The 27,785-nt window shown below is 39.6% G+C and overlaps 4 protein-coding genes across 4 annotated transcripts; 2 read left to right on the top strand and 2 right to left on the bottom strand.

The window, feature by feature from the left end:
• Positions 1-2,206: 2,206 nt before the first annotated feature.
• Positions 2,207-10,272, top strand: adgrf3a (adhesion G protein-coupled receptor F3a). The gene is made up of 16 exons (XM_070978584.1): positions 2,207-2,254; positions 2,353-2,365; positions 2,489-2,617; positions 2,718-2,870; positions 2,975-3,078; positions 3,191-3,249; positions 3,336-3,460; positions 4,290-4,505; positions 5,306-5,554; positions 5,672-5,803; positions 6,395-6,509; positions 6,741-6,819; positions 7,002-7,181; positions 8,040-9,374; positions 9,458-9,499; positions 10,216-10,272. The coding sequence occupies exons 1-16, from the start codon at positions 2,207-2,209 to the stop codon at positions 10,270-10,272; spliced, it is 3,036 nt and encodes a 1,011-aa protein (XP_070834685.1).
• Positions 10,061-12,235, bottom strand: LOC139342428 (ankyrin repeat domain-containing protein 66). Its single transcript, XM_070979519.1, has 3 exons — positions 12,074-12,235; positions 10,961-11,189; positions 10,061-10,782 (listed from the first exon to the last, which is right to left on the bottom strand). Exons 1-3 carry the CDS (start codon positions 12,210-12,212, stop codon positions 10,644-10,646), a joined length of 507 nt encoding a protein of 168 aa, XP_070835620.1. The 5' UTR covers positions 12,213-12,235; the 3' UTR covers positions 10,061-10,643.
• Positions 12,236-13,520: 1,285 nt separating this feature from the next.
• tdrd6b (tudor domain containing 6b) lies at positions 13,521-18,635 on the bottom strand. Its single transcript, XM_070978585.1, has one exon. The coding sequence runs from the start codon at positions 18,633-18,635 to the stop codon at positions 13,521-13,523; it is 5,115 nt and encodes a 1,704-aa protein (XP_070834686.1).
• Positions 18,636-20,644: 2,009 nt separating this feature from the next.
• On the top strand, positions 20,645-27,508 carry smc6 (structural maintenance of chromosomes 6). Its single transcript, XM_070978586.1, is given in 21 exon segments — positions 20,645-20,710; positions 20,713-20,791; positions 20,883-20,996; positions 22,281-22,369; positions 22,593-22,651; positions 22,653-22,823; positions 22,908-22,951; positions 22,954-23,080; positions 23,650-23,669; positions 23,765-23,851; positions 23,854-23,964; positions 24,484-24,565; positions 24,861-24,941; positions 24,943-24,994; positions 25,208-25,273; positions 25,341-25,374; positions 25,377-25,525; positions 26,191-26,307; positions 26,830-26,935; positions 27,049-27,085; positions 27,448-27,508. Coding segments are annotated over 21 exon segments (1,752 nt in total).
• Positions 27,509-27,785: the final 277 nt, after the last annotated feature.

Here is a 27,785-nt window from a genome sequence, read left to right on the forward strand (position 1 = left end):
TGTTTTTCATAAGAATCATTTGACTGACCATATATATGCATGAGCTCAGAGTTTTGCACACCATTTATCCAAATGTGATGACAAAAAGGAAAGCTTCACAAAGCTTCTCTATTCTGTGCCTACATGGAGGCCCTAAACACAAGGGCTGTATAATAATTCTAGCTGCTCTGTGACCCATAAAGGTTATAGAAAAGGCTGTAATTATATACCACACAATGTCCTTGTGCAGTGTTTGATGACTCTTGGTATATGGTTCTGCATGTTATTTTTAAAATTTTACTAAATGAAAGCTTTGACAAGCCATTAAAAACAAAAGCTGAAATCCCCTCATTTGAACATCATTCAGATTTACAGTGTTTTGTTTGTGAATGAGTCCTGGTTCTCCTGGGAGGTTTACTCTCCTGCAAACATAAAACACTCCTGAGGCTTTACTGAAATACCTGCAGGTAGATTAACTAAGAAGGACCAGAACATACATGCAGGGCCCAAATCTTCATCCTTATTTCTGCATCTTGTTTGATATCTGAGTGTATGAAAGAAATGATGGCTGCAAATGCCACTGGACACAATATTAAAGCAAGAGTTTACAGCCATGCTAGCAGCTCGGTGAGGCTGCACTTACTTGAACACAGTGCTGAGCTAAATGCTATGCTATGCTATGCAATGCTAAGGATAATGCTAACATGCTGATGTTTAGCAGTTTAATGTTGAAAATCACCATATAAGTTTAACGTGTTAGCATGCTAATATTTGCTGTTTGGCGCTCATGTATTTGATCATAAGTATTGGACGAATTCAAAAATTTAGATGGTGGTAGCACTAGGTGGTAAGTTAAAACATTTTTTCCTGAGGGAAATATGATTTCAGGCAATATTTGTCAGGTTACCAAAGTTTTTAGGATTAATTCCCCAGAACCATGAATGTTCTTGCCAAATTTCATGGTAAACCTTCCAGCAGTTATTTCACACAAAACATTGACATGGTGGTATCAGGGGATCACCGAAGTCTGACTGACCAACAAAAAAAAAAAGACTAGTATATCCAGAAATGTATTCTGCGTTAAATTTGCATGCAGTGGGTGGGTAACAGTGCACCTCTGATCCCACAGTGAGTCAATGCTCTGTTCTCCCATCTGCTTTTCTTTACTGTTTAACCAAGGTGAGACGTTCAGGCAGGTCTGCAGGTTGAACACTGGCCTGAATGTCTGCTTTGTCTCTGCTATCATGTAACACATCACCCTTTTTTCATAGCCACGGTCAAGCAAACCCACACATCATCTGACAGGCATCGTCTCAATTTTTTGAAAGTCAAATTAGTCCCATATAACTGCATTTCTGTTACTTTGCATGCCTGTGCAATAAACACTGGAAACTGAATTTCATTTGCATTTCCATCAGTGTGCTGCTGTCATGTAAGGGCGCAGATGGGTTCTTCAAACATCATGAGACGCAGCTGTGATGCTTCATTGATACAGACCCAGGAAAACAGGTTCGCTGATCTTTCTTTATTGATTATCTTTCATTAATATACATTTCTTACAAAACACATGTACAGATAGCAAAAATTTTTAACATGTCTCAGCAGTTTTAAAGATTTGTTGTTATTATTATTATTATTATTATTATTATTATTATGAAGTTAAATGTTTCACTGTCAACACACAAATCTTTCAGTATCTTTTAGTAATATACTTGTTAATTACTTTGAGTGCCATATTTGTCTTTTCATGTCACCAATTCAGCGCAATCGCATCAACTATTATCAGGTCATTTAATCTGATAGGATCTGAACAGCTGCGGGAGTAATCGACATCAAATTGCTCATAAACAGGTGAATTCACTTTAAGAAATTCACATCGGAATCATTTAGTTGTCGTTAAGTAACGAGGGGTATTTGTGCAACACAATTGTTTCAAGATGAACACAAATGGAAACAGTTAAAAGCAATAGAAAACAGATGGCGACAGTTAATGTAAGAATTCTGTACATATTCAAAGCTTTTTTCTTGCTCATTCTAACTTTTCTGTGGATTATATGGCACTTTCAGTGTTACTCAAGTAAATTAAAATCAGACAAGAGTCGCTGTCTGTTTGGTGACAACTTGTTTTAAATGCAGTTATATTCTCACATCAGTCAATGACCAGACTTCATTTACCAAATGCCAACAGATATGACTTGTAATGTTGTTGCTGATTTGCAGGAACAGGATGTGGATTTTTATATTGCTTTATGTCTTGGGGCTCAACACCTCTCAGGTACATCAGCATCATAAGATTACACAGACCTGAACATTCAGACTTCAGAGCAACATTAAAGTGTATCAAATTAAATTCTTTTCTTTTGACTTTTACAGGCTTCTGGACATGGTAAAATGTATTTTGAGTTTCAAAATGAGCAGTTTGTCTGAGCATAACATTGTTCTTAAACAGATATAGCGTGTGTGACATTTTGAAATGTAAGTTGATGTCTGCCTGTTTTACATCTTTCAGACAATTCCACACAAATGTATTATGCCAAACTGGTAATAGAGAAGAATGCAATCGAAAACATAACTAAGATACTGAAAACTTTCAAGAGTAGCCCCATGGTGCTCATTGACAACCTCGAAGCGACAACAAGTAAATATTTTTTATACTTCAATCCTGAATGTTGTGATTTTCATTGGAAAAAATATCCAGATTAAGTAAAACTATTATGCTTTTCTTTTGAAATAATCAGCCTGTCAGAGTATCTCAGACAGCACAGAATGTACCTGCGAGCAAAACCACAGATGGAGTGATAAAGTCTGTAAATCTAATCAGGAATGTTGTGGCAACAAGGCGTGCACCTTCCCCGGGAACTCCTCTCGCATGTGTGTTTCAGACACTGCAGGTACGTGGTCATTCGTACTGTGTTTGCATGTACATATTATGTTTGTATTTCTGTGTATCGAGCATGCAAGTGTCTAAAAAAACTGACCACTGTTTTCTTCACAGTGACTGTCACAGGATCCATTGTTTTGGATGAACACAATGTGGATTGTCTGTCAGAAAAAAACTCTAAGACATATCAGCTGTGCAATGAGAGAGTGTTAAAGGAGGTAAAAACAAATATTTATGAATAAACAGCCCATTACTTCATTAACCACCTTTATCAGATCAGGAGTGTTTTTAATTTATGTACTTTAAGTGTTACGAGTTGTTACCTTTCAGATGGAAAGAGTGTACAGCACTTTGAGGGGATTTGACGTCTTAAGAATTAGCAATTACAGGTAGTGGCTTTGTTGACCAAATAAAATAATTAGTTATTCTCTGTTTTCGGTGTGTGACTGAAATCTGTATTTTCTCTTCACTGAAGGACGGGAAGTATCATTGCAGATTTTGAGATGACCATTGCTTACGGCATCAAGCCAAATGACCTGATCAACAAATCACTCAACCTGAGCATGAGTCTGTCAGCGTCGCTTGTTTTGGACACCACAGGTAAGTTTATCTAATGCAGGCTGAAATGCATTTGTTATTATTCATTTTGAACCTGGATTGAATTGTGGTTTGTCTTCCTTAAATCAAATTTTTGATTAAACATGAATGACTTTAAACTATCTTAGATCTCATTTTTGGTCCACCACTAAGCTTCAGACTGAAATGTCTCAATAACTGTTGGGTGGATTGTCCTGAATGTTTGTACAGATATTGATGGTGCCCAGAGGATGAATCCTAATTAATTAAGTGAACAGCGCCACCAGAAGGCCAAAAGTTTCAGTTATCAATTGAAATATCTCCATGTATACCAGATGGATTCTTACAAAATGTCGCACAAACGTTTCTTCTTGGTTCACCGTTGCATCAAAGTTTTAAATGTTCCAATTCTTTAAGACCCTATACCAACAACAAAGATGGTGAACATTGTCTGCTTAACATCAGCATGTTAGCAGTGTTAATGTGAGCATGTTAGCATACTGATGTTAGCATTTAGCTTGAAGCACCACTGTGCCTAAGACCTCACAAACATGGTTGCATGCCTTTAGACTCTTAGTCTTGTAAGTATTCCAATTTAATAAAGCTGCCCTGATTAATGTTTTTATATATAACAATGGGTCAAATTACAATGTAGAGTGTGAAAATTGTCGGTCCAATTAATTAATTAAATTAATTCATGATCAAAGCACAGGCACACAATTTTATTATGGTTGTAAGTGAAGTAAAGAGACTCTAAACCTGAAAAAAAAACCCACTCACTCATGGACAGACACACTTCTGGATGTAGCTTTTCATGGTTTCTATACTGATTCAGCTCTTGTTTTTTCCACAGGCATCGTCCGTTTAAGCATGCCATCAAACCCTGTGTGTTACAACGACCATTCTAACCTCAAGTGCATGCTGCAGGAGGACCTGAAGACCCAACCATTGTGGCAGCTGACAAGAAACAGCAAAGTATTTGACATAACCAATGGCACAGAGTCACAAGTGACCACGCAACCAATGGAGACCACAGTCGCACTTAGAAACATAACAGGAACGTGGGCAGGTACATTTGTTTCTTCAATGTAATTACATTTCACATCATTATCCTGCCAGCTGGCTTATAGTGAGAGTGACAGTGAAATACTACAATTTTGAGGTACTTTAGGCTGCGTTATGCCACTTTAGACTTGTAAAGGAAATGTATGTTTTACTCCACTACATTTATCTCACAAATTTATTGTTACAGCTTAAATTTGAATCTTAGACATCAAGTCTGTCTACAGGTGTTGGGCAGTCCTACTGCATGCGTAAAAAGAGTAGTATAAAGCTTTTCGTGGCCCCAGAGTAAGATGAGTGAAATCCATTGAGTCTGAAGGCTACCAAATTTGAAAGTGAAAAAAATGGGGCAGTGTGGAGTTAGAAAGGAGCGAATTTACCTGACCTCTGTAGCCTGCTCCACACCTTAATTGAGGCTAGCGAGATCTGCCATTCAGGCACGATAAAATCCTTTCACCAAGACATCTGGGATGGAGCTAAATTTATTTACTCTGTATTCTGCTTGTTGGCTTAACCTATAATAATATATCAGTTTATTGGTTGATTTATATTATATCTGCAAACTAACTAGTTCAGACAATTACCAAATAGATGCTTTGGTGTAAGATGTGCAATATTTGCCTCAGAAATGTCATGAAGTAGAAGTATAAAGTAGCATAAAATGGAAATACTTAAACAGTACAAGTACCTTAAAAACTGTACTTAAGCACATTACTTAAGTCTACTTAGTTATTTTGCAACCCGAATAATCCCATAAAAGTTCTACATATATTGGCTTTAACTATCTTGCCTGCTTTCTTTTCATAGGACAGTACACATGTGTCTACAATCAAAAGAAAGATGACTGTACCATATCTCACAAAGCCAGCTTCAAAATGGACGTGTCCCTCCTGCCAGACATTAGCATCAGCATGACTCCAAGTTTTCCACACTGTCGAAAGAGTTCAGATTTACTGAATCTACAAGTTCAATGTGAGATAGAGAAGAGCTATGAAATTTATAATGTGACATGGGGACGTCAAGGCATCATACCAGAAATAAGAGAGATGACTAATAGTAAGTACATTTTCTAGTGTTCATCTTCTTTGCCCATTCATTTAGATTCATCCTTGTGCAACCTTGAGTTTGAAAATACATGACATGCATATGTGATCTTTGCAGGGTCTACTGAAGGAACATATATTTATGCAGTGAAAACAGTTGTTGGCTGCGATTCAACTGCACGTGAACCACAACTAACATGCACTTTTAGCAACAGATGCAATCAACGAAGAAGTGCTTCAGTTTATATCAATATCATATATGGTATGTATTAATTAAAAACATTAGCTTTGTCCAGCATCACTCCATATTTGTTAGCAAAATATTCAGTTTTCTTTTGAGTGTCCAAATTCTCAGGGTGAATTTTATGCACGTGGGAGAAGTTTGCCTTCAAGCCTTTAGGCAGTCAGCATAAAGAGCGATAAAGGGAGGACGTTGGGATGAACCGATGGGTCAAAAACAGAACTTTCATCCAGGAGACTGCTGTTCATGTCGCATGTGAAACAAAAAATCAATGTTAACTTAGTATTTTAACCCAAGCCATGATCTTTTACTAAACCAAACCAAGTAGTGATGGGCCTAAACTTAACCAAACTGCAGCTGTTTCACTATGTTAACCACTTCTACCAGGTGTGGTTTTATGCACTCTCAACTCAAATGGACAATCCAATGAAATATGTAGTGTCCAAAGCAAGCAAATATTTCTATGAGCTATGGAGTATGTTATGCACCGACAGAATTTTAGATTTATTTCTTGTTCTTCGGAAGTTAACATCCTACAGATATTAGTTGTTTCAGTTAACGTAAAAAAAAAAAAAAAAAGATAATTCAAACCTTATCCTCTCTTCACAACAGAAAATGATCAGTTCTGTGCAGCTGAAGGTGACTGGGAAGACACCAAAGCTGGATTCACTGCAGTGTTACAATGCAAGAACATGGCTGGACAAATACAAAGGAAATGCCACAAAGGGTAAGGCTGTTAATTAATGATTCTTTTTATTGCCATTTCCTGTTTAAATTGTCTATATTGTTCTATATAATCATTCTATATTGTCCAAAAATAGTGAAAAATACCCATCACAATCGCTTAGACTAAGACAACTTGCAAATATTCAAACTTTAACACTTAATTGATAATCATGTTTGTTGACCATTACATTTCTGTTGATTGATTAATCAATTTATCGACTTATCGTTTCAGCCCCGAAAAGGCGACATGGGGTTCGGAGGTTTCAACGTGTGTGAACCAGGAAGTGAACAGTGTGCTGCAAAAAGCAAACGTAAGCCTAATTTTCACATCTGAAGGTTGCAGAATGAGCTCTCCATCATTAATATAAGAGTGGCTCATACCAAAGCAACTCCCAGAAGCATTTCATATTTAGCCTCATCTTTCTGGAGATTGAAGCCTCAGACTTTTTAATTTTGACACAATTGTCACCCTAAATCATCACTGCTGTTGCAGATTGTTGACACTGGACTTGGCTCCCTCGAGGGAAACGCCGCACATGTATTTTCCCTCCTTCAGAATGTCACCAGAAACTCACAGACTATCAACACTTTTGCCAACATAAATGCATCTGTTCAAGTGCTCTCTGTTTTGAGTGAAAGGCAACAGCTACAGCCAAATGAATCAGCAACGGATGTAAGTATTACAGAATCTTCCATTATCTTCATTGAATGTTTTTAATGGGTTTCAATCAATACGGAGATGAAAAGGGAATACCTTAAATCTTTCATTTAAAGTTATAACCCTTAAGATTTTTGATACCACATATGGTCTGTATTTTTCCTGCCGTAATCATTCAGTGTATTTACATTCAGTAATGTCCTCTTTATATACTATTTTTCATTGCTGGTGGTGGAGTCCACCATTCCTGTGCTGGATTCAAATTGCCTTCGCATGAATGAGGGATTCACAAGAAATGTGTGTGACCCAGCGAAATTATATCAAATTGATAACTGTTGAGTTGTTGTTAATGCAAACTGAAGATTTCCTGCTGCTGCTTCACATTAAAGGCATTCAGCTGATGGATAACATGGTGGCTTTTATTGTGCAGAAGCCACAGGAAATGCAATGTGTTTGTCTCTGCACAAACCACAATCATCCATCAAAAATGTGTCTACAAAGCGTCCTTTTTTGTGAGCTCTTAGATGACAGGTTAATTGAGTACAAATACATTCCACATTTTTAATCTACTCCTCTTCAGAACAGGTAGGAAAGAACCCTTATCGACCAGTGTTTGCAGTGGTATTAAACTTCACTTGCTGTTACCACCAACCACAGGTGTCAAGTCAACCAGGGCTGAAATCTTAAGGATTATAACTTTAAGATGCCAATAATGATTATTTTGTGTGAATATTCAGTGTAAATACTGCACATTTTCCATCCATCTATTCTTTTTCATAATGAATACAACCATAACAGAGGCTTTTTCTAACTTTGAGCTGACATGTTGTACTTGAATCAACTGCCATTTAAAAAAACCTTATTTCTTTTCAGGACTTCCTGGAGTCATCCAGCAATTTGTTGGAAAAGTCTCTGAACAAATCGTGGGAAACAAATACTGATGAAGGCAATGTTTCATTGGCTGAGAGATATCTGAGTTCTGTTGAGCAATTAATTAAAATGGCAAACATAACAGGTGTCCCTAAAAAGAAAAATATCGAAGTAGCGGCACGCAATTGCTCACAGGGGTCACAGTGTGTTAACACAGTGTTCAATGTCACCGTCCTTCTTAATAGTCCAGAGGCTGGCAGTGTAAAAACAGCTGGGTTTAAAGAACTGGAGAATTATTTGCCCAACAACGATGCCAAGTACAAGCCTAACAGCATCGTTGTGTCAGCAACCACTGAAAGCAAACAATCAGATTCATTTGAGATTAAAATTAACTTCCAGTTGCTCGAGCCGCGGCCTCGTAATGTTGAGATAAAGTGTGTGTCATGGGACAATAACACCGGAGGTTGGTCAACGCTTGGATGCAGATGGGATGGCCCTTCTAATGAGGGACGCTGCATTTGCAGCCATTTGTCCTCATTTGCTGTTCTAATGTCAAGGTATCCCTTGGACATCCCTGGGATAACTGAGATAACCTACGTCGGACTGTCTGTATCAATCATGTCACTCGTTGTTAGCCTAGTGATAGAACTGATTGTCTGGAGGGCTGTAGTTAAGACAAATATGCTACATTTCCGCCATACTGCCCATGTCAACATTTCTATATGTTTGCTAGCTGCAGATTGCTGTTTTTTAGCATCATCAAAGCCTGCCAATATTTCAGTAATCTGGTGTGAGACCTTTGCGGTGTTGATGCATTTCTGCTACCTGTCCATGTTCTTTTGGATGTTGTGTCTGAGCACCATGCTTCTTCACCAAGCCATTTTCCTCTTCCATAATGTGAGCAGGAAAACCTTCCTGAGGTTCTCTTTCGTCCTGGGCTATGTGTGTCCTTTGCTTATTGTTACTATCACGTTTCTTGCCAATAAGGGTGGTGCTGAAGGCTTGTACTTCTCCAAGGAGACCTGTTGGCTGGTTTATACTGGACTTATGTCAGGCTCCATCCTTGCATTTGTCATACCAGTCGGTATTATTGTTTTCATCAACGTGATGTCCATGCTGGTGGTAATCATGAAGCTTTTGAATCACCCTAAGATCACAGAATCATCTCGTGACCAAGAAAGAAGGACAGCTGTAACCGTCGTCAGGTCAGTTATTCTTCTCACTCCAGTCTTCGGTGTGACTTGGATCTTTGGGTTTGCTGTACTGCTTCTTGATCTCACATCTGGAGGCATTGCATACGCAGCCAATTATGCCTTTATCCTGCTGAACGCCTTTCAGGTACGGTCAATATAATCTTCCACGAAACATCTGGAGCAGTAACCGTAATTCTTGCGCACTAACCTCTGTCATGTCATTTGCAGGGTTTGTTCATTTTGTTGACCACATGCCTGGGGGACAAACTGGTAAGCTATATTACATCTAAAAAGAACATGCCAACCTAAATCATAATGTTTCTTGCATTTCTGGATCAATTATGTTGTTTGGTACTATGTTACTTTGGTAGTAAGCCAGCAGCAGATATTCTGAATATTTAAAACATCAAGTGTCAAAGACAAACAACCTTTTTTTTAAATCATCACTCTGCAATTACACCAACCAAACTAAGGTAGCCTAAAGAGACCAGAATTCAATGCAACCACATTCCGGACAATATGATCTAAAATCTATACCAAAATATATCAGCAAATTTATCTTAATAGCGAAAAATATTATGACTGATTGTACATCTGGATAGTTGTCACTGGTTTTTGTGGCTGTTCTCAATCGAATTTTATGGAATCAGTCATTTTATTTATTTAAAACTGCAATGATATTGATATGATATGTAACACTGACATATATCTGGGAAATAAAATTTAGGATTTTGGGTCACTATCAGAGTTTATCCAAATTACGGCACAAGTTAGACTTTTTTTGATAGTTAACTGCGTAATTAGAAATGTTATAAACCACAAACAGGTGGTAGAGCATCATTAAAATGTTTTAATTCATTTTACAGACCCGTGACACACTGCTGAACCGTCTAAAAAAGAGTGTAAGTGCACTACACATGGTTTACTCGTGTAAAATACCACAGTGACTATTGATGCATTTTACACATCTGTCCTCTGCTCTCCAGGGTCCAACACTGACTAACCTTAGCTCCACCATGTCAGAGTCCGGTTGGAAGAAGTGAAGATCATCTCAAATATGTGCACTCCAATCAGACATTTTACACATAAAACAACAGATAATGGCATAAGACACATTTACTCTCTGATTTGACTACCTTTTCGCTGTTTGTTTTGTTTCATTACCTGTGATACAGTTTAAAGTCCTTTGCATAATGTTTGTTCAGTAGATATGTGTTTCTAACAAGAAAAAAATCTTTGTTACTTTAAACTACATATAATGACAAATATGGTTCCAGCTCTGTACATGTTACATTATTACATATTACATGTGTTTCATTAGAACTGAAGCACTGAAACAACACAGAAACACTGTTAACTGAAAGGCTACAAAGATGTCACACACTTTGTTGTGTAAATGTGAGTTACAGTTGGCCTACATCTCAGTGTTGCTTTTAGAGATCCGGTTTTCTTCATTTTCTTTGCCCTGTTGTGCCCACTCCTCATCTGTGTCATCCATGGAAATCCCTTTTTGGGCTGCTATCTTCCGGTAAGCCTGGCATTCAATTTCTGCTCTGCAGCACACAAAAATAGGGTAATTTAGTTGTCTGATGTATGAAGTTGTTGCATAATGTTATTTGGTAATGTATTTAAAAGAAAAGTTTTGTATATAACAGAGAAGCCCAATTAAAGTATAACAAGTGATAACCAAGGATGAAATAAAACCATTGAGAATTGAGCTTCATTTCATACTTTTTAAGGAATCGAACGCAGTCCTGGTGTCCGTATATTTCAGCTATTCGCACTGGTTTGTCTCCGCAGCAGTCCCCCTTGTCCATAGGTGCATGGTGGGAGTGCAACAGCCGCAGCACAGCCAGCCGACCGGACTCTGCAGCAAAGTGTGCAGGGGTCCATCCATGCTCCGTCCTCAGACACGGCCGGGCTCCATGCTCGATGAGGACCCTGACCGTGTCTGTATGTCCTGCAGAAAAGGCATGGCAGTGTGATTGGACACGTGCGTTTAAGAACCTGGTGATTTTTCAAAAACAAATTCTGATTTACTGTGGTAAAGAAAAAATCTTACAATGACAAAAAGATGGAAAGTGTGGAGGAAGCAACAGAAAAAAACAGAGTGCACCACGTAAAAGACACACATAAATTTAGAGGTGAAATAACTGATCAAGTTATCAATTATTTGATCGACTGAAAAGTTCTTGGAAACAAATGTGAATCAAATTGTTTAAATCACTTCAGCTTTCTTTCATGTAAAATGCAAACAGACAATTAGTTTTGCCCTGCTGGTTAGACAAAACAAGACATCTGAGGACAACGTGTTGGTCTCTGGGAACTTGGAAATTTTTCTGGTCCAAATTTGCCAATTCAAAAACTTGGATTAAAACTTTGAAAGAATGGAACAAATCAATCCCAAACTGGTTAACAGGTCTTTAAGTAAACAGACTAACACTGAGTGGCTACTAAAACGAAGCTATTGATCTTTTCTGATGCTGTACTGGAGCATGAAGTTATATTTAAACCTCAAAAAAAAAAAAAAAAAAAAAAAAAAAAATTTAGGGGCAAAATGTTCAATTCATCTTTTAGCCAAAATATACATATCTACACACGTAGATATGTAATTTGCCTTTGAAAATAACTTGGCCTTTATTGGCGAGCTTGTAGGTTAACTTTACAGCACAGTGAAATCTTCTAAGAAACAGCTAATTAACTGAAGTAAATATAAGATTAAGTCCCCAAAGAAGGAAGGGATGGCGATATAAACTGCGACAGGTATCAAGCTCGTGGTATTTAAGACCTACAGGTGTTACCAGGACATGGGACACGACGAGTTTCCACTGATCCACGAACTACCTTTAGCTGCTGCCCAGTGGAGAGGTGTCTTGTAGCTCCAGTCGACGTCTCTCTGGTTGGGATCGCATTTATTTTGCCCCAGAATCTCCTCAACTTGATCAAAATCCCCCGCTGCTGCTGCCTGGTGCAACTCTGTCATCTCGTTACAGCTGTCGCCTAGCAACAGTTGATCAACACAAGATGGAGCCAAGCGCTAACCTGAACCTGCAAACGGTAATGCCGCCACCTGCTGTAGAGGCGGGGTGAAACCTGGGTGTGTCTCTCTCAAAGAGCATGAAACTCTGAAGAGGTTAATGAGCACGTGTGCTTATTAAAGATCATTTGATAGAAGTATTATATTATTATTATTATTAAGAATTACGTCAGCTTTTAGCACTTTGTGTATGTGGAATTTAAGCTAAGTGACCGTTAAGCTAGGCTAACAGGAGTCATTCAGACCAACATGGCGAAACCACATATTTTTCTAGAAAATGTTACCATATAAGCAACTCATACGGTCAATAATTTTGTCAAAATGCATAAAGGAGTAGTGATAAGTAGTCCATAAAAATTACCCCCTTATTCTGATATGCAAGTACTGTATGTTTATTGACACAAAATTATCACATGATTAGCTTAATGAGCATTGTCCATTCAAGGAAGTCCAGACTGCTCTGTCACAGCTGGATTTTAACATTTAACCGGGGACCAGAGCTGAAACAGACAATCACAAAGATTAGATCACATTTTGACAACCTTAAATTTAAAAATGCTTCCATTCATTCTCTACAGGAGTTGACTCTGTGATAGTGGCATGAAATTAAGATAAAATTTGTAAAAAAAATTATAACTTAATCAATCCCATCAATTCTTAATGTAAAAATTTGGATTGCACAAGGGATAGGCTATGGATAACAAAACAGTGTTATGTCATATTGCACTGCAGAAAAAATACAGACACAGTAGAAAATAATATATATGACCACAGTAGAAAAAAATGTCTAATACTACACAGGATATTTGCACAGATGTAGTGTATAGTAGCAGAAAAAAATATCAAATAACGCAGTAGTGCAAACAACAGCGTGTTTGTGAAATGTTAAATGATCACTGACAGTGAAAATGTTAGATGATGTTTGAGTTTAATAGTCTGACAGCTGGTGAAATGCAGGATCTGCAGTAACGTTCTTTCTTCAATTACATGTCTAAATATCAATAATGCACAAGTCAGTTGTTTGCAATTCATGAAAAGGTGTTACTGCAATAGGTTTTTAATCACAGGAGAACATTCATATGTATTACATTTTTCATTGTCCTTGTAAGTAAATGAAATTAATTAAATGAAATTAAGTCCAAACATTCACCCATGGACTTGAATGACATGAATTAACGTTGATTTAAAACATATTAAATGTAAATTAGCAACAAGACCTTTCCAATGTTTCAAGAAGTGACAAAAAGTAGTCTACTAACCTGATGCCATACTTTCTGCCAAGGTATGGTCTGTGTCCAGTCCTTTCCAGTATTTCTCCATCAGTGTATTCACAACCACTCCCTCACACTCTATTTGCACAGCATACTGAGGAACTGCAATCTCTGAATGGTCTACCATGTTGAACGCTGTCAGTTTGAGAGGTTTATCAACCAGAAGATTGTAGAAGTCCTCATAAACTTCATCAACCCAGGAACCCCTGGACTCAATAAAGCCACTCAAAGAGCACAAAAAGGCCTGAGGAGCCTTCTCCAGCAGACTCTGAGGCAGTGGTCTCACATTCTTGATGTCTATATCAGACTCATTTCCATAATCAATAAACACAACATGGAATGCATTGCCAGCTTTGTGAATTACTTGAGCTCGATACCACTGTTTATCACTGGAAAACAGAGCGAGGCATGGACTGCCAGGACCAAGAGTCTCAGGGAACATTGCATCCTGCTGTGCCTGTCCCGCTTCCTGAGCAAGTCTTGACACTTTGTTGAGCTCCTCTGTGTTGGCGTACTGACACCAGAAGAAATGGGGTTCCACAATACAAGATGCATATACCGTCTCTGTCTTGTTTTTGGAAATTTTTGGTTCTGTGTACATGCCTGTATTCATATTTCCTTCAGAAACACTGAGATGTGTCATGTTGGACTCAGTTTGACCATCTTGGAGGAAGGTTTCTGTTTGAGGGCTGTCTATCAAAACATGCTCTTTGGCAACTGGTTTCCAATATTTCTGCATTGCTGCATTTACAACCATTCCCTCACACTCAATTTCCACTGCATACTGAGGAACTGCAATCTCTGAATGGCCTACCATGTTGAACACTATCAGTTTGAGACGTTTATCAACCAGAAGATTGTAGAAGTCCTCATAAACTTCATCAACCCAGGAGCCCCTGGACTCAATAAATCCATTCAAAGAGCAAAAAAAGGCCTGAGGAGCCTTCTCCAGCAGACTCTGAGGCAGTGGTCTCACATCCTTGATGTCTACGTCAGACTCATTTCCATAATCAATAAACACAACATGGAATGCATTGCCAGCTTTGTGAATTACTTGAGCTCGATACCACTGTTTATCACTGGAAAACAGAGCAAGGCATGGACTGCCAGGACCAAGGGTCTCAGGGAACATTGCATCCTGCTGTGCCTGTCCTGCTTCCTGAGCAAGCCTTGACACTTTGTTGAGCTCCTCTGTGTTGGCGTACTGACACCAGAAGAAATGGGGTTCCACAATACAAGACGCATATACCTCCTCTTTTTTGTTTTTGGAAATGTTTGGATTCTTGTACATGCTAGTGGTCACACTTCCTTTGGAAACATTAAGGTGTGTCATGTTGGACTCAATTTCACCACTGTGGAGTAGGTTTTCAGTTTGAGGGTTTTCTGTCATAACATGTTCATTGGCAACTGGTTTCCAGTATTTCAGCACTGCGTCATTTACAACCATACTGTCACACTCCAGTTGCACAGCATGTTGAGGAACTGCCATCACTGGGTGGTCTTCCACATTAAACACTATTACTCTGAGTGGTTTATCAACCAAAAGATTGTAGAAGTCATCATGAACATTGTCATCCCAAGAGCCCTTGGACTCATCAAATCCAATCAAAGAGCACAAAAAGGCTTGAGGAGCCTTCTCCAGTAGACACTGAGGCAGTGGTCTCACATTCTTGATGTCAACATCACACTCATTTCCATAATCAATGAATACAATATTGAGTGTATTTTCAGTGTTGTGAATTACCTGAGCTCGATGCCACTGGTTATCACTGGAAAAAAGAGCAAGACATGGACTACCAGGACCCAAAGTCTTGGTGAACATTATATCCTGCTGTGCCTGTCCTGCTTCCTGAGCAAGCCTTGATACTTTGTTGAGCTCCTCCGTGTTGGCGTACTGACACCAAAAGTAATACGGTCCAACAATGCAGGTAGCATATACCTCCTCTGTCTTACTGAGAGAAATGTTCGGCTTCTTGTAGATGGAGATTTTCAAATTTCCCTCAAGGCAAGAAGGAAGGGAAAGTTGTGTCATGTCTGAGTCACCGTCGCCACCTTCTATGAACATCTCTGCTGACACAGTTTCTCTGTCCACAAGAGTGACATCCGAAGTTGGTTTTCTTCCTTCATTTAAAGTCTCTTCATGTCTAATTTCTGGTGCAGACACATCATTTATGGATTGTGAACTCATCTTGTGCTCAGCTCTATCACACATCCCATTCCTGGTGTGGACATTATTTTCTTCTGTCATCTTCATTAATACTGACATATTCTCTTGCATTAAACAGTCCTCATTTGGCACACTAGCAGGTTTTGAGAGCTGCTCATCAGTCTGCTGAGCAAATCCAGTCATCTTTTGTTGTGTCATCTGTGATATCCTCTCTCTGACTTTCGCATTTACATTCACAGATCCATCAAAGAGTTCAACAATTAGCTTCCCTTTTGCCCCTTTTGCTACCACCAAAATGGTCAAACTACAGTTAATAGCATTTTCTGCAAACCACTGGTTGACTTCCTGTGGCACTTGTTCAGGAACATTGAATAGTCCAAGTGGAATAGCCTGCACAGGAACAGACCTGGCGATACTTGCTTCAGTGGGAAAGGGGCAAATATCAGATTCATTCACTACAAGGGTATGACCATAGTCCACAAAGTTAACTGTTAGTTTTGGAGACATTTCTACTACTTCAGCTCTGTACCACTGATTATCAGAATACCTTGCAAAGCAAATGCTATTAAGTCCAAGTGAGTGAACTGTGCACTGGGGCTGGCCAATGTGTTGGTGAACATTTTCCATCACTTTTTCAAATAAATGAGAATTCCTCTCCAGTTGGCCATAGAAGTGACTGACATTCTCTGAAGAGGTTATCCACACTTTTTCTTTTCCACCCACCTCAATATTATGAGTAGAGTAACTGTATGAATCTGATGGGACCTGTAAAGGAATGTGCACATAAGATTCATCTTGTGCACATCTCTGACCCAGAAGCTTGCATGCGCTGTCAGATGGTGTTACAATATCTACCATGTTAAGCCGCAGGCCTTCTTCATCAGACATTACAGCTTTTACAGTGCATTTCAATCGAATGTTTGATGAAGAACCTAAATCCACAAACCTTTGAAACTCTGTTAATGCAGCATCAGTCCATGTGATGGCAGTGGGATTAGTGCGATTCTCCACATTGAATAAGCAGCACTGAAAAGCCTGTGCGTTCAGTCGCAAGAAAACTGGATCAATGGGACGCACATCTCGGAGAGAGACTTTTTGAATTTGACCATAGTCTATAAATCTCACATCTACAACAGGGGAGTGGTGATTTGCAATGATCCTTGCCCTGTACCACATCCCATTGTTTGGGTTACGGGCGACACAGATGGACTCAACCAGTGGCTGAGTGTGGGCGGGTGCGTAGTAGTTTTGCAGGTCTTGCATAAGGAGTCTAAGAGAGTCAGCATTTTCTGTTGTCTGACACCAGAACTTCTGTAGACTTTCAATGCAAGAAATATTTACATTGACAGTACTTCCTACAGTAAACACATCGTCATCACAAGCATTTTGCAACGACGACGGGAGACCTGTTGAGCGATGCCCATTAGTCTGTGCTAGAGGATTTGGATGTTCTGAGCCATCTTTGATATGGATTCCATCAGAGCTAGAGGTGGGTACATCTGTCCTGCCATTGACTGCTAGGTTCTTGGTGCTTGCCAAGCTTTCCTCTTGTAAACCATCAACATGTACGCCATTGACATTGTTCTGTACAGCCATGCGTCGTTTGTCTCCAACTGAACTGAGGACTGGTGAGGGAATGGGTTCATTCTGGACATTGGAATCTTGTTCAGTCTTTGAGAGTGGAAAAAGTCCTGCCATCTCAGCACAACAATTATTTAGGAATGGTGCACTGGCTGCATCAAGAGTGACATAATAGACATCTTTAGGTATATTGTGGTGGACAAATCTCACTACAACAGTCTGGTGCAGAAGCAGTAATTTGAAGTAATCAGTCTGGTCTGTAGTCCACTCTGTGCCGTTATCTATTGCACCATCAAGAGAACAGGGATATGTGAAAACTGGCATTCTTAGGAATTTTCCATGAAGTGGTTTGATGTCTTCAACTGGGACTAACTCAGTTTTTCCTTCATCGACATGCAAGACTTCAATAGCACCATCGCTAGTCATGTCTTGCTTGAGTAACGAGCGATGCCATCTGCCATTTATCCCTCTAGCAGCACATGGATCCCCGCAGGTCTGTGGTCGCGCTTCTCCTAAATCTGAGCTCTCTTCATAGTGCTGGTGGATCTGTTCTGATAGTAGCTTCACTGCTTTGGAAAAAATTAGGAGTTTGCAAAAGATTTTCTGTGGATTGATTACCTCTGTCACGTTAACAGCTTCAAAAGTGTCAGTGAATAGTTCTGGGTAAAAGTATTGGTCATGCTTCTCAAGCAGGCAATTAGCATTCAGACTGTGTTCCTGGGTTATTTGGTAGGCCTCAGGATGCTTTTCTTCGGGTAAATGAAGACATTTCAGAACAAGGCATTTAAACTCTTCTACTGGTATCTTCTTTGCAACTCCACACATACAGATTTGCTTGGAAACAATTGGTATGTCAAGGAGAATGATTCTGTCTGGCATCAGCACATGTTGGACGAGCCCCTTAAACCTCTTGCCAGGCAGAGACTTCAGAAACGTTGTGGTACTTTCAGGCCAATTATTCTCAATGGAGAGGACATTTGCAAGTATGCATGATTCAGTCTCAGGTGGAAGGAGAAAACTGTCATACTTGTCCCATGCTAAAGCTTCACTTGAGGTGACATGAGACAGTTTCTGGTCAATTAGGAAAACATTGTAAATTTCACTTTGAATCGACAGAATCCGAGCTCTGTGCCAGGTGTCACTCACGCAAACCAGACAGATATCCCCTGGTTTTCCTTCTGATCCACAAAACTTCTTTTTAGGAAGCTGAACGTCGTCTCTCATGCGCTTCCTTCCATCAACAATGTTAACCCATAATTCCACAAGACCACAATTTGGGTTTAAGTTAATCCTTGTGATGATCACGGGTACTTCTGATCCTGGAGTTGGAAGCCCAGGAATTGAACACATTGTGAAGCTCAGACATCAAATATACCTGCAAAATAGGAAAAAAAATAATGTATTACTGTTACAAAACTAGTCATTTTCACCATTATTATAAAGCACTTCAGGGTAATGCCAGCAATTTCCAGTTCAGTTCAGTAATCTGAACTAAGTGCTTTACTGTATGTCAAAATGTCTGCCACATAATGTTTGATTATGTCACTAGAGATGTATTTATGTACTGTCATCCTGTGGTATTGGTGTTGCTCTATATCACCTTTGAAATGCAGTTAGTCTTCTGTTTAGAGGATTGTCCAATTTGATATCCTTGCAATGTTCTTTTAGTAGCTTATGTCAAAACTGGTAACATATCAACAAAGTAACACTGCCACACACCAAATACTAAACCTCAATAGTATATCTTGTTAAGATCTGAATATAAAACAATGATCAAAGTGTCCATTATTGTGTTTACCACCTACATGTACCTAAACCCTAGATCTGTTTTGTGTTTCTACCACAGACAGTACTCTTAATTGTAGGCAGAGTTATTACGGGGCTTCAGGCTAACCCCCTTCCAGTCATTTGGTTGTTTGTTTTGTTGTGTATTTTTGGGTTGTAGACAAATCAAGACATTTGAAGACATCATCTTGGGCTTTGGGAAACATTGCTCGACATTTTTCCACTGATACTTTATAGTAATATAATATAAAACTTGCAATCTCAGCATCTAATTAGTTGGATACTTAAATCAATTAACTTAGGTGAAACAATTAGCAATTATGTTCAATAACAGTAATGGTGATAAAATAAGTAGAAATGCAAGCAAACAAGCAAACTACTGAGGAAACTGAACCAATTAAAAATTACTCCATTGTCCCTGTTTAAAACGCGTTGTAGTCACCAGAATCATGCTTCACAGTTCATCTAACAGTTATGTTACACTAGACTTTATTCATCCTAAAAATAAGACGCTTTTCTGCAGGCCTTATATCAATCGTTGCAGTGGCGCTTCATGTCACTTTTCTATGAATCAAACTTTCCAAGGTGCGTTCAGGTCCACATCTTCATATTCCCTGAATGAATATGTTTGAGCTCAAGAATTCAGCTGTGATGAACTTAGTTACTCCTACCAACGTGCAGACTGAGTCGATTTTCTTACCGTGGTCGGTGCAGGAGACTCATCATCATTCAGCTGCAGGAGGCGGAGTCGGCCGCTCACACGGACTTTCTTAAACACTTTGGGTTGCACGCACATTCCTCTGGGCGATTAGAAAACACGCAAAAATACACGCAAGACGTCAAGCAGGCTCTTATTAACAGTCTAAATGTATTTACGGTGCACATTCCAGATGCTGCAGGATTTTAACTGCTACCGTTACCTTTTAATTAAAAACAAACCGTATCGTGAACGCGCGCACACAGGTGGGCGGTGAGCCAATCACGCAGCACGCCACGGTTCCGTGTTAGTTACGTATCACCCACACCTGTCACTGCCACAGCCTGATAACAGTCAATCAAAATAAATAAATACATTTAGAGATATAATCAAACTCTAAACTTTTTGAAAGAGGTTTTTTCTACATGCTCACATGCGGAGCTTTTTCTTTTCTTTTTTCTTTTTTTTTATAGTTGCATTACTTAGAGCTATTTAATATATTCAAATATTACCCTGCAGTAAGCCACATTTTTACACGTCTTCAAATAACATTCAGTTTCTAATAAGAAGGAACTTGAAGAATTTGTTTATTGACTCAAGGACAGAATTACTGGCTGATAACACCACATTTGTCTTAATTCAAAATGTGGGTTTTTCAAGTCTGTGTTTCCAGACATGAAAACCTTTTTCCCTTCATGTGTTCTTGTTCATTTTCCTAAGTTTAACACAAAACTCGTAAGACATCACAAACTTTCAACACCAGGTAACTCCAAACAGACTGACCTAAAGAGTCTGCGTCTGTTTTGTAGTAAAGAAATAATATCTTATAAAGCAGACGTTAGTATTCTGTGTCTTCCTGTTAATTCCAGGTTGCAGAATGAGTGAGAGGAACGGCAGAATGATTAGTGATGCGACAGCTGTCAAGAGCTGCAGAGTGACAGCTGGACGTGTCGTATGGAAGATGCACCAGATGATACAAACCATCAGAGACCATCCTCCTCCAGCAGCTTCTCTCACTGCCACAGTGAGTAATTTCCCTCTTGAATCACTAATTCTTTGTCTTTGCCTCTCACCAGCTCATTAACGGCTGAATATTGTCTTCTGCGTGTATTTCTCAGGAGATACTGGCCTCATTGAAAGCGTCCCTCTAAAGACTTTCATGTGTCAACATTTGCTCTGCCCGTTCCAGTTTGGGCCCAACGTGAATTTCGTCATCGGCAACAATGGAAGTAAAACCCAGATTTCTAAATGTAGTGTGATCCTCTCTTGACTTTGGCTTTGTGTGTTTAACACAAATCCACAGTATCTCGTCCCTTTAAACTAAGGCAATCAGATCATCCACTGCTGCTGCACAAAGGACCGTGTTTCATTTTATCATGTATGAGTGTACTTTAACTGTTGTGTAGTCAAACAAGGGTCAGTGTGTATGAATCAATAAACTGCAGTTACTGCTGTAGGTAGACATCCCTGCTTGTGAATGAGTGAGCCTTTCGAGGATGCCCCTTTCACACCCAATCTAATGTCCTTATGATGTGGTTGGAAATGGTGTACTTGCCTTTACCAGTGTGGCAGTGGTCTTCAAATGCCATTACAGTACCATAATGGTCTCTAGTGCTGCAGATACAACAGTAAAGATCTCAACTGAGCATCAGTGCACTGAATGTCACAGCTGCAAACTGAGGAGTTACAGATGCGTCCAAGCCTTATTAAACCTTCCCTAAATGTCCAATAAAACCCATATGGGAGTGAAGACAAAGCGCTTCAATCAGGCCTTCATCCCTCCGAGCTGTATACATTCTTTACTCTTGGCCAGGAATGTTCCTCTGTAAACGTGCATGCATTTTATAGGCATGGCACTGTTTCACTGTTTTGTACCATCCGCCCAACTGTGAATGTGCATATAAGACATATTTACATTCACACGTGGACTGATGTTTCTCATTAGTTGTAAATGTCACTGAGTTATTTGGTAAATAAACAGAAGTTGAGCTGCCACATCATCTCTGTTAGGTAGGTGTTGGTTGTATCAGGTGTGATCATGCTGTTCTTTTCAGGTTTTCAAATGAATCTGCACATTATTTTCTTGAAGGATTTGTATATAAAATGTCAGGTTGGTTAAGTTTAGGCATGAGGAGTGATGATTGGTCAGGGTTAGTTTAACAATATCAGAATTCATAAATTCGTTAGCAGGTCCTTCTACAGTATCCTAAAATGGACAAACCAAACACTGCCTCTAGGGAGTGCCTTTCATGTTTTCCCCATTTTAACCACTGTGGGGGAGGGTGAGGCCGGGTCTATTTTTTTAAAAATGGGTTTTTTAAATGGGTTCATTACTTATTGAATCTCGTCCGCTTTTTATCATTTATTATGAATTCTGAAGTGTGTATGATCAGAAAGAAAAAACGAAACCAAAAGAAAAAGCGAAAGAAAACATTGCCTAACATTTCCTGTGGGCTTATAATTTTCAAGAAGATGAATCATGGTAATCTTGTGTTATCTCTCTCAGTTCTGAGAGGAGGAACAGCTTGTACTGCCGTTGAAGGAGCACTTTGAAAAGGAAGAGAATAATTACAAACATCAGGACAACCTTCAGCTCTGTCAGGTGAGTCACAAGTGTTCATATTCTATAAGATATACAAGTCTGTCTATACAGTAAATGTTGGAGCCCTTCAGACTTTCACCACCAGATAAACCGACTGTCCTTAATTCACATGCCGCATTTTAATGTTTATGGTAGACGTCCTCCGCTTCTTCTAACTTGAATGTCAGGCCTCGAGATGTTGTCTTTTAGGGTACTGTCGCTCCTTCTCTTATCTTTCACGCAGACTACGGTAGACAATAAGCTTCACTGTGTCAGAGGCAGAGTTGACAATCTGAAGGAAGAATAAGGGTCCCTATCTCAAGTCGAAAGACCAAGTGAAGATCATCAGCAAAGCTCTCAAAGAGGTACCGATTGGGAAATATGATAACCTCTTTCTGTGTCTGGGCAAAACTTTCTTTCAACCGGTGAGAGAGGAACAAAGCCGTCAAGAGAAAATCAACACGGGAAAAGCAAGGTAGGGAAGCAGAAAGGTTTAACAAAGCCTCTCAATGATGTCTGAACCTTTATACCACTGCATGCATCCATGTATGTAGTTCAGCCTGAACAACAATGGAGAGACAGAATAATAACAGCAGAAGAGAAATATCTGACAGAGCAGCTTTCAGGGCTCGAGAGAATGTGCTCTCAAGTGAATCAGGTGATCAAGAACAAACATCAGGCACTTTTCAAAAGAAAAGGAAGAACAGGACGAGCTGAGGCACTGGACGTGATGTCAGCTTTCACATAGATGCTGCGTGAGGGTGTGAGTGAGGGTCCGAGTTTGTCTGCTTTCCAGTTACACTTTTAGAAGACCTCTATAGAGACCCATCAGCCCAAGAGGTGACTCTTATTTCCTGTTTTGTTGGCTTGACTTCATTTGACGCATTAAACTGAGCTCACCTGTAAACATCTACAGCAGTAAAATGCAACATACACATTAATGCATCAGTGATATTAATCTAAACACATCACATTTAATAATAAAACACGTACAGGGGCCATTTTACTGCACAGTGAGTACTTTTACTTTTGATGCTTTAAGTAAATTCTGCTGATACTACTTACATTCTTTTACTTAAGTATGACTTTAAATACAGTACTTTTACTCAAGTAAATGATCTGAATACTTCCTCCACCGCTGCTGGTGGATATTAATGAGCTACGCTAACCAGATTCATACTGATTTGAGAGCAGTACTGAGCAGTATTTTGTCTAACTCTTGCTAATAAATGTGTTTCCCAAAATTTTAACTTTAAACTTAATCATGTGCAATTTTATCTGTAAGAGTGTATGTTAACCAGAGGAATGAAATGCCCCGCTGGTTTCATTTAATGCAGTCATTAATACATTTGCAGTGAAGCAGTAAATTCAGTTAAATCATTCATATTGTAGCTGACAGTCCGTGTTTGCTCTCAGGGGTGTGTATCAGTTTGAAGGATCCCTTGCTGGCTGTAGCTGTGGAGGGCTCCCTGTGGAGCTGCATGAAGGCTTTCTGCTGTGACAGCTCCACGAGACGGTCCTTCAGGAGCTGATGTCTCGCTATTATCCAAAGGGCAACAAAGTGCAGATCATCTCTGGAAATGCACCACTGGATCCTTCACACTGGACCTTCACATGTTAAGACACGTGTCTTTTAAGGGTCAAGGGTGTGGGATTTAGTGGCATTCTAGTGGTGAGGCAGCAGATTGCACCGACCCACCGAAGCCACAAAAACACGATAAAGGTGCTCTGTAAAGCCAGTTTTTGATTTGTCCATTTTGGGCTACTGTAGAAACATGGCAGACATCTTATAAGGATCCGCGCCCTCTGTAGATATAGAGAACTTATCCTAAGCTAACAAAAGCACAATTCTTATTTTCAGGTGATTATACACTAATAAAACATAACTATGAATATTATGCCACATTTCTGCCAATAAGTCCGCCTAAATCCTCCACACTGGACCTTTAAGGACCAGTTTGACACATGCACACGTTTGCTTTCTTGCTGAGAGTCAGATGAGAAGATCGATACCTCTCTCATGTCTGCACAGCATAGATGAAACCAGCATCCGGAGGTAACAACGAAGGTAACAAAATCCTCCCACCGCCACATTTAAAGCTCACTGATTAACACATTATATCTTGTTTGTTTAGGCCGAGCCAGGCCGTCTGTTTCCCCTGTTTTCAGTCTTTATGAGAGTGGTATTGATCTTCTCATCCGATTCTCTGCACAAAAGTGAACAGCCATATTTCTTAAAATGATGAACACTGCATGATATGATCTTATGTATGATATACTTCCTTCACTTCCCCTTCCCAGTACTGCATTAATGGTACTTTTTTACTGCGTATTTTTATAGATGCACTTCTATGTCAAATGGAAATATGTGTTTTGCTTGGTGGCCCAGCATGAGTTTGTAGAGTTTAGGAGCTCTCAAAAGAGGAGTAATGTGACACCTTATCTTCAGTGCCAGCAGCTTTTTTTTTTTTTTTTTGAATTTGGGCTAAAAAATCGATCCTGCCTGTCACAGTGTGTTGGAGTCTGACCTGGAGAATCACCGGGCTCAGCTGGCCAGGTTTCAGCTCCACCTCACCTCTGCATCTGAGGAAATGGAGCATGGAGAGCAAGCTGAACAGCATCATCGCGACCCTGAAGAAGACTCCGGTCAGTGAACCAGAACCTGGTTTAAATAAACAGTAATACTGTGTAGTTTACGTTTCTCTCTTCTCTTCTCGCACTTTGCATTTTCATTTTTTATCCCTCCTGTTTTTGCTTTCCCTCTGCTTCCCTTTGTGAGATAAATACCCGTCAGGCAGGTCACAGCTGAAAAATCTTAAGGTAAAATTGGAAATTATTTCAGGTTTCTTTTCAATGCAGGCTTCTGTGAATCCAGTCAAAGAAACAATAAGTGAAACTGCTGGGCAGGAGCAAATCAGCTCCTTGGTGATCATGATTTTACGTGCACCACTTCCAAACAGACTGAAATCCCATCATTTATTCTACGACTGAGGAGGAACCTGCCCAAGAGAACAGACAGACAACTGAGCAGAAAAGCAGACTGTTCACGAAGCAAAGACGGAGCTCGACAAACATCAGAAAATAGCAGAGGACATGGAGTCCATGTGCTCCTCTGTTAGAGAATGGATTAATCAGCGTCCCGAGGACATGCAGCCATTAAAGGCTCAGTGGAGCTTTGTTGTGTCACTTTTTTTTAGAGGCCGAAAATAGTTTCAGAACCCAAACTATGTCGCAGGCACTTCTGCTTATTTTTGATCATATCTCTGATTTCAAGCAGCAGTTTCTCATCTGAAAAAGCAGACAATCCAATCAGCGCCGCGGGGGACTAACGATTAGCCAATCTGCACCATGGGCGGGACATGCGGCGTTATCATGCTGTTGTCAAGCTGTGCATCGGAACCAAGGAGGAGAAATAACAATGGCGACTGCTAGAGGCCACGGCTAGCACTCTTAAAACCCTGACAAAACCAGTACACTGGCATAAATCTGCATCAGCGTCAACTTAAAATGACGTTAGATTCAGGTGAATACGTCTCCAGTGATTGGTTAGAGAAAATCGAATCCCCCTCCTCCCCCACAGAAATCAGTTGGAATGGATGCAATTCTTTCTGATATCAAGCACTTATTTGAAAGTAAAGCCTTTTTGTTTGACAACACTAAAAATGTCTGTCTGCCCACTGAGGTTCAACTCATCCAATGAGATTCCTTCTTCCGCTGACAGTTTTTTCTGCTGCAGACTTCAATCCAATCTGCCCGTTGGCCATCTCTAAATCATCTTGTGGCCTTATTCTGGAAAAAGAAAAATTTAGGCTATGCCATTTTCTGTCCTCTGTCCTCATTAGGGAGACGCTGAGGCCCTCGCTCTCCACGGATAGAAAACCAACCAAGTGAGGGATCTGCGGAGGATCATTGATCGACTCATCATGTCAGACAGGCAGAACAGACACAAAGTCATGCAAAGATAACAAACTGTCTACTAAGTTCGAAAAAGAAGTCAGAAATATATATTTTAAGTGTTTAACAGTGGAGAGTCCTGCCTTTGTCTGATTTTTCCTTTTTATTCTTCTTCATAGAGGTCCCTCCCTGTCAGATTTTACCTGAATAACTAAAGATGAACTGCTGCAGCTCTGAGGCCCTCTCTGTCTCGGTATGTCTGTTTATCTGCTAGTTGCTGTTGTTTTTTTTTTCTAAAATACTTGGAAAGTTTGCTCCTATTTTGGTTTTATAGGATTTGTCCTGTGGCATGGTTGTTGTGTTTTGTTTGTTTGATAGTGGAAATAGTATTTCTGAGGTACTTCGTTGCAATACACATTCAGTTATATATTGAAGTATTGATATTGAACAAAAACCTGGAACCTGCTACAGGCGTTACCTTCCTTTTTTTATTCCTGGGTGGAATAAAAATACTCAATAGAAGTAAAACACAGACCTCTCTTGGTAACGGTAAATCCTCCAGGCAGGGAGGATGATGGGCTGGTGAATGCTCCTTCTCCACTGTTTGCTTCATGCTCTGGCTGTGGGAGATGAGCAGATGCCTCCATGAGTTTGACATCTACATGGTGAGAGCAGAGGAATATGAGAAACACAGTGTGATATTTCACACACACACAATTTGTGTAAAACAGTGCATGTTAGTTTGGCTTTGACTCACTTTGATTAACAAATGGCCTTCGTGGAATCTGCCCCGGAAGCCGTCAGAGTGGCAGAGTTTATCTTCGATACTCCCATCACCACCAGGTGGCGCTTTTCTTGGTGTTTGTCTGTATGCTGTCCAAAACATTTACTTTTAACATTTTGAATAACTTTAACATCCCTGTTTCTGGTATGGAAGCTAAAGGGTGCCATCATATCAATTACAGTACTGATTTTAAAATAGGTTAATTGTAATCCATTGCTCAGCTGATACCAATTTATGAAGCATTTAAAGGGATATTAATATGTAACATTCCCACATTAATATGTCTAAAAACATATTTTTGTATTTTGTTGAGTTGTGTTCTTACATTACCCCAAATGTTGTGCCTCTTTGCTTTTATGAAGACTTTATTCACTGTCACAGCAGTGTTTGAAGACTGATCAGATGTCAATCAGTCTGTCAGTAATTGACCCAAAACCAGCCTCAGCACCAGTTTCAGGATGCATAAAGACTGTGATGTTTGAACTGAGCTCCAGTGACAGAAACCGGATCGTTTACATGCACAGTCACTGCAGTATAGTCTCAGCTTTACTGTGTGTGTTTGGGAGTTGCTGCTTGCAAACATCATTTCACATTTGTTTGTTTGCTGGGATGAATTCATGGATGTGTTATGAAACATTGTGTAAATAATAATAATAATTCTGTTGTTACAGTAAATGTTGCCAGAACAAAGAGAGGTGTGTTAACTCATCCCATTAATGTTTGAAAGTTGTTTTTTCTGAAGCGAGGACTCTAAATGTT

The sequence above is a fragment of the Chaetodon trifascialis genome, chromosome 14, assembly GCF_039877785.1.
Source record: "Chaetodon trifascialis isolate fChaTrf1 chromosome 14, fChaTrf1.hap1, whole genome shotgun sequence".
Lineage (NCBI taxonomy): Eukaryota > Metazoa > Chordata > Actinopteri > Chaetodontiformes > Chaetodontidae > Chaetodon > Chaetodon trifascialis.